Genomic DNA, 6,642 nt, shown 5'->3' with positions numbered 1-6,642 from the left:
AGATGTGTATAAGAGAGAGCATTCGACCAGCTTAGGTAGGGCCCAAACTAGTCCCACGACCACTAATGATTACAGAGCCAAACCAAGGCAATATATATACACAGCCCAGGTGTGAATGCAAATAGTGGAATACAAGCTATGTGGCTCAATTCCAGTAGATACAGACTCAAACCAATGGCAATGTAAGACTATAGTTAGAGGCGCCAAATCTTACTGCTAGGCCACTTGTCTCACCCATATAGTGGATAACATTGTCTGCTTTCGTTTTGCAGGGCTTCTAAAGAAAGTAGTTGAAAGTGAGAGGTCTGTCCATGAGGTGATAGCAGACAACCATAGCCTTGTATCATCTGCTTTTAAAAAGGTGCAGTATTACGCTTGTATGTATATCATCGCAATTGGTGACTGCACCTTCTTTGTAACCAATTGGATGCAACTATTTTTTAAAATTCATAATGTGCATCCAGATCTTAAGAACATTTTGTGACATTAGTAAATGGCTGACCAAATGGATACACAATATTTTGACATTGATAAAACTCCAAAAAAAAATTGTTTGTTTGCCCTCCTCACACACCCCTAACTCACTAAAAAAATAGGAGTGGAAAAACTTGTGAGTTGTGAGAATGTGAGTGCATTTATCTTTATTTTTGCCAGATGCTATACAAAAAATAATCTAAAGGTGTTGTCTGATGTAAGATATTGCCATTCTAGGCCTCTAGGGATTATTTTAATTCCATCTGATGAGTATCTTAAAAAAAAAACTTTTTTCTGCAGTTGTGCTGGCATAAGTTTGGCAGATGTTAGCATATTTTGTCCTAGGAAGAAATTCTTACACTTTACTATACTTGTATATGAAAAGAAAAAAAATAGGAAAACACTCTCAACAGCTTCGGGTACAACATACATGTATGTCATCCAGAAGTCTTGTGAATATTTATTACCCCATTACAGGTGACGGCATCCGCCCCTTTTTATCATTTTAAAACAGAAGGGCATGCAAACATGAAAATAATTTATTTTAAGCCTATTATGTGATCAACAGAATACAATAAAAAAAAAAAAAAAGATCAGTTTCTGGTTCTTGTTAACATTCAGGTTCTTTTGAGCAAGAATGATATCCATCAGATTACAGTTGTCCAGTGCCTGACCCATCTGGTGATGGTAGAACAAAGACTCAATCAGAGGACTTTCATTGAATCTTTACTGTCAGCAGACATAGCAGAGTTTCTTTTTGAGAGTCTTGCCACAACAAATGACATCCTTTTGAGGTACAGTATGTCTTCCATACCAGTTAGATGTATTGTTGCTATTATAATATTGTTGTTGCATGCATTATATAGTGGTACTGAAAGTCCCTACAGTATAAAAAAGAATAGATGATAAATAAGTGAACAAAATAGTGCCCTAGAGCAATAATGTAAAATTCCTCCAGAGATGATGATATAATGTTTTATATAAAGACTGTCATTAAATAATAGTTAACAAAATTATATTCATCTCTTGTTTAATGTTTGCTGTTTTTTATCTGCAGGTCTAGTCCTCCAATTAAAGAACATATGTTTAAAACTGGTGTTATTGGTCTTTAGCAGCTTTGTCTCTAACAATAAATAAGATAAAAAAACATTTGTTAATTTGGAACCACATAGGTGGTCTTTAATTGGAGAGGCCTTTAATTTTTAAAGGGAGACCTGTATTAATATTTATTTCTATCCTCAGCTCTATCTTTTGCTGTCTACTGGTTCTGACTGATTCTCATGAATTCTTCCAAGAGTGCCATGCTGTTTATGGTATCGATTCTGTTGTTAGAGCAACCAACCATGCCATCAAGTTGAAAAATAAAGATATCTTGTGCCAAGGGTAATATTTATAGACATATACAATTATTAATAAATTTGATTTATATATAAACTTTCTAAAATATTTGTAGGGAATTAAATATTTATAACGCATACTGTATATATAAAAATACTATGAAGTAATATTTTTTGTAAAGGAATTTAGAAATCCCCTTCCATAGGTCAGGCTCACACGAGAGCCCTAGTATCCAGATCAGGAGCTAACCGTTGACGCTAACAGTTAGCAACGCCCAATTGGTTAACACTAACTGTTACCAGGACCCGGATACACTAACGATTAGCAAACGCTATCGGTTAGCAAGTTCAGCTCGTTTTTATCATCAACCAATCACATGTGCTTGTTTCCAGTTTCTGGTTTCCTATTGGCCAGTGATTCGATCATTATTATCTTGGTATCTGGATCAGGGATGGTCTTGTATGAGCGCACAGCAGCTGACAGTTAGCAGGATTCGGATCCTGCTAAACATTAGCAGCCATGTGTGAAGATAGCCTTAGTGTTTGATTACACTATATACAGCACTGTCCAGATTATCAAATTTTCTTTGACAAAAAAACTATTATAGCCTATATATAGTCATGATGTGCCTATATATGGTCATGGTGTGATGTAATCATGACCATATTTAGGCATGTCACATGCTTCTTTTTCAAATCTGGACAGAGCTTAAGTGAAACATTTGTCTTTCAATTTCAGATTAGACTTAATGAAGAAAATGCTTGAAAGGTAAAAAATAATTGTTTTTTATCTAATCATAACTTACATTGTTGTATTGCATTGATTCAAATTGAATTAAGATAAATAATGTTATGTATGTACAGTGAGCATAAGGTAATTGCATGTTCTACAATTTTTAAAATTTTATTCATTCATTCATTTTTTCTTTCATTTTTTTATTCTGGAATTTTAACATTCAAACAATAGAATAAACAAATTTTAAAAATATATCTTTCTGTATCTTAATAAATATATTAAACCATTCTAACATAGCTTCACATCTAAAATCAATTTTGCATTTATCTTTAGACAGCCTACAAATATTAGCCTCATTAACAGCAGCTCCCTTCTGAGAGCAATGAGTAGCCTTTTGTCCAGTTGTTTAAGGCATTCGCAGATTAGTATTGTTTGCTGCGCTGCTGGAGTTCTTCAAGAATTACTCAGGTACGGTGAAAATTTTACAAAGAAATGATAAAAAAATGTGTATTTTTTTGTATTATTTTCTTTGATTAATGAAATGATATTAACGTTGTTGATAAAAAGATATTATTTTTTTGGAAATTATCCCATTTAAATTGAAGAACCTAGACCAACATCCTTGGACTATCAATATTTAGTAGTTTCAATGGGGTTTTTAGGCACATTGGCATAATTTGACATTTGTCAATCCTTCTTTGAATGTGCTGCCTCACAAGGCTAAAAATATCCTATGCAGTTGATATTTTAGATTTTTAAAAATTCTCACTGCATAATATATGGAGGGTTATGTGTTGTGTTTAAATTTGGAATCGAAATGCATAGTGTTAAACATATCTATTTTTCTCTGATATCCTCTAGAAAAGATCATCTGAAAAGTCCAGTAGACTTCTCTGCACTTGAGGTGCCACTAAAGGCCATAATGGAGACATGGAAGGACCTTAGGCCTCTGAGCAGCCTGGCCAGAACAAAGACAAGCAGGTCTTCCACTGCATCCCTGACCAAAGAAGATAATCAAAACAAACGATATGAAGAGAATAAGAAGTGTCTTGCTGTTGGACTAGCAGTCATGAACAGTGCCCTCAAGTATAGATCAAAACTTTTTTTAATTCTTTTAACTTCATTTGAAATTTACATTTTTTGATTCTTATGTCAAAAATCAAATGTTACGTGATTAAATTTGTTTGATGTGGACTTAAATGGGCACAATGATGTCATATTACATCCAGATATTGGCATATCACATTTATTTTTTACATGAAGTTTAATAGTGTGAACAGACCTTTAAAATAAGTCATACTATCAAATTTTATGTGACAAATTTGTGTGATGTGCCTATATTGATGATGTCATCTTACACCCAATATGGACATATCACATAATTTTGATAGTATGGACAAGGCAACTTGGAATTGGCTCATGATAGGATCATTCTGTCTTGAAAAGGATAATTAGGAAGCTATTAATTGCACAAATCTCGTGGGACATAGAACATAATGACATCGCCAAAAAGTCATTTGCACTTTTGAGAACGTAGAGTTCTCCTCATCGCTTTGATTCTAGTTTCCCAAATCTGCATTGTGCAGAGAACATAGGATGGTCACACATGAGTGAATCCATTCTATCATTGTTTGAATGATTCTGTAGTTGAAAAAAGGGTTCATGATTGCCATAATTCTATATAGATAAAAGATGACGAACTGTTTAAATGTTGCATTAAAGATCAATTTAGATTGCAGTTGTTTTAATAGGATTGGATTGGATTTATTTGGTGTAAACACCAAGGATAGCCCACGAAAGTCTAGAAGAAGACTTATTTCCAGTGGGGTCCTTCTGGTGGTGATTGGGCAGTAGGAGACAATCCCCTACTCTTTTCCGGCTTAAACGTCTCATCCGAAAGACAGTGCGCTATGTAACTTGTATTTCAGCCCTCTAGCTGAAACACAAGGAGAGGCAGCAATGGGAATTGAACCGGGGACCTAGAGATCTCCACGGTTCAGCGCACACACAGTGGCTACCACCAGATTAGCCGACTGAGCTAAGCTGCTCTCGCATAATTGCTTTATTGTTAACTTTTTAATGTTTTACTTTATTTACACTCAGTCTTGCTGCTTCATACACTGAATGCTCTTTGCAATTTAAAATTGTCTTTTTTTTTTAGTGTTTACCATCAAATATGAGGCATGTCGTGGCGAAATGGTTAAGTTGTCGCACAGGCCAGTATTAAGTAAATGAGCTTTAAAATATGGGAGCTCAAAAAATTGCCAAAAAATCCAAATTTGTTTTTCACTACAAATCAACAGTTTAATGTCTTGTTAATCATGTCCCAAAGTATTAGTTCTGAAAGTGGTCAACAAATCGTTTATTTAATGTTATTTTGATAGTTAATTCTATTAAACAGTGTATGCACAATTAACTTTGAAAGGCAATTACTCAAAATCATGTTTATCTTGACTCTAAGAGTGCTGTACTTTCATTTTCCAATAACTTAGGCTTCAAATGTCCAATTTCAATGAATGACCCCTCATTTTAAAGATCACATACTCAGGTATCTGACAATACCAATAACTTGAATTTCAATTTTTGCTACAACTTAGCCATTTTGCCACAACATGCCTTATATTTGTAGCACTATACAATACTTTAAAATGTTTCAAAAATCTGTTATAAATTGGTTTCTTGTAGGTAATTCTTCGTATAATTTTTGTTTTCATTTTTGTTTCGTATTTAAAATTTAAGTGGCGGTTTTTGGATCTCAAGGAAGATAAATGTCTGTACATTGATTAGGTATCTAGAAAACAAAAAAGATTTCTATCTAATATGTTACTTATGACTTGCAGGTTGTGTATTCTATGTCAGAAGGATCCTACTTCGAACACAAGTCTCTTTAGAGCTCCTAACCTGCAGCTAGCTGAGGAAGAAACAATGGATGTAGATCAATTTATACAATTCCTTCTCAAATTACTAGACAGTTCTTGTATTCCACATGTTATGGTATGTAAACAGATGCAAAACCTTTCATAGAACATTTTTAGAATATAAAATTCTATACGTATTCATTGCATTTATGTATAAATAAAGTCCTCTTCAATCACCATGATTCTATGTATTATGCTCTTTTTGACAATAAAGTTCAAATACAAATAGATATGCTTTCTTTAATGCAAATCTAAGAAAATCTGATGTCTTTGTAGTAGAGCCAGGGGCGGATCCAGAGATGTCCAAAAGTGGGGGGCCGAAATTTGGGCCGATCGAGACAACAATGCCCTATGGGGTCCGGATACATGCCCCCGCGAAATTTTTGTGTTCTAGATGCCCGAAAATAATATTTGAGGCGTTGTGGGCTATCATTTTTTTCTTTTCCTTTCTTTTTCTTTTTTTTTACCTTCCAAAAGGGGGGGCCGGGGCTGGGCCCCACCCTAAATCCGCCCCTGAGAGCTATATTGAAAACTGAGGCCGATTTTCTCAAACCAGGTTTTGGTATATTTACATTTTAAAAGCATAAATATCCAGATCTACCTATTCTAGTAAATCCACTCAAAGACCAAATTCCTGCTTTGAATGTGATCTTGAATATTATTTTTGATACTTCAACCATTTGACTTATTTTTGGTTAGATATATATATAAAACAATAGTATATCCCATGAAAACTTGCCTACAGTAGTAAATTATATATCAAAATAAAACAGCACCATCAACATACTGTGTACCATCTCAAAGTTTGTATTCTCATTTAAATTTGTATTTCAATGCAGGTGAACTATAGACACCTGGATGATGCAAATGTGTGTGGGTGTTTTTTCAATATCCTTTGCTGTGTGTATCAGCTTTCACCTCCAGATCTTGCATCCTTTTCAAGTAAATTAGGTAAAAGAATATTTTTCTGGGGTCTTTGTTATTTAAATGAATTTATGTTTAGTTAATTGTGGAATGATGTAAACATAAATTAGCCAGTACTTCCCTACAGCTGCTAGAGTAGTGATGGGCCATGACTGGTTGTACGCTTTTCAGGTCAATGAGTCTTGAATCATGCATAAATACAGTACTTACAAATTGCAGCTTAAGCAAATTTAGTCATATATTTGTTTAGTAT

At 34.1% G+C, this 6,642-nt stretch overlaps 1 protein-coding gene across 1 annotated transcript in view; it reads left to right on the top strand.

The window, feature by feature from the left end:
• LOC117118485 (meiosis inhibitor protein 1-like) overlaps window positions 1-6,642 on the top strand; it is a 26,309-nt gene that overhangs the window by 10,493 nt on the left and 9,174 nt on the right. Inside the window, exons 2-9 of the mRNA XM_033263085.1 lie at window positions 273-361; window positions 1,096-1,268; window positions 1,717-1,857; window positions 2,551-2,580; window positions 2,881-3,015; window positions 3,409-3,633; window positions 5,388-5,541; window positions 6,305-6,334. Of these exons, the coding sequence (XP_033118976.1) occupies window positions 273-361; window positions 1,096-1,268; window positions 1,717-1,857; window positions 2,551-2,580; window positions 2,881-3,015; window positions 3,409-3,633; window positions 5,388-5,541; window positions 6,305-6,334 (977 nt within the window). The remainder of the gene's footprint in view (window positions 1-272; window positions 362-1,095; window positions 1,269-1,716; window positions 1,858-2,550; window positions 2,581-2,880; window positions 3,016-3,408; window positions 3,634-5,387; window positions 5,542-6,304; window positions 6,335-6,642) is intronic.

This window comes from Anneissia japonica, unplaced genomic scaffold, assembly GCF_011630105.1.
Source record: "Anneissia japonica isolate Jap-2015-1 unplaced genomic scaffold, ASM1163010v1 scaffold287869_len1821871_cov162, whole genome shotgun sequence".
NCBI lineage: Eukaryota > Metazoa > Echinodermata > Crinoidea > Comatulida > Comatulidae > Anneissia > Anneissia japonica.
The sequence above is the reverse complement of the archived record's forward strand: the minus strand, read 5'-3'. Positions and strand labels throughout refer to the sequence as shown.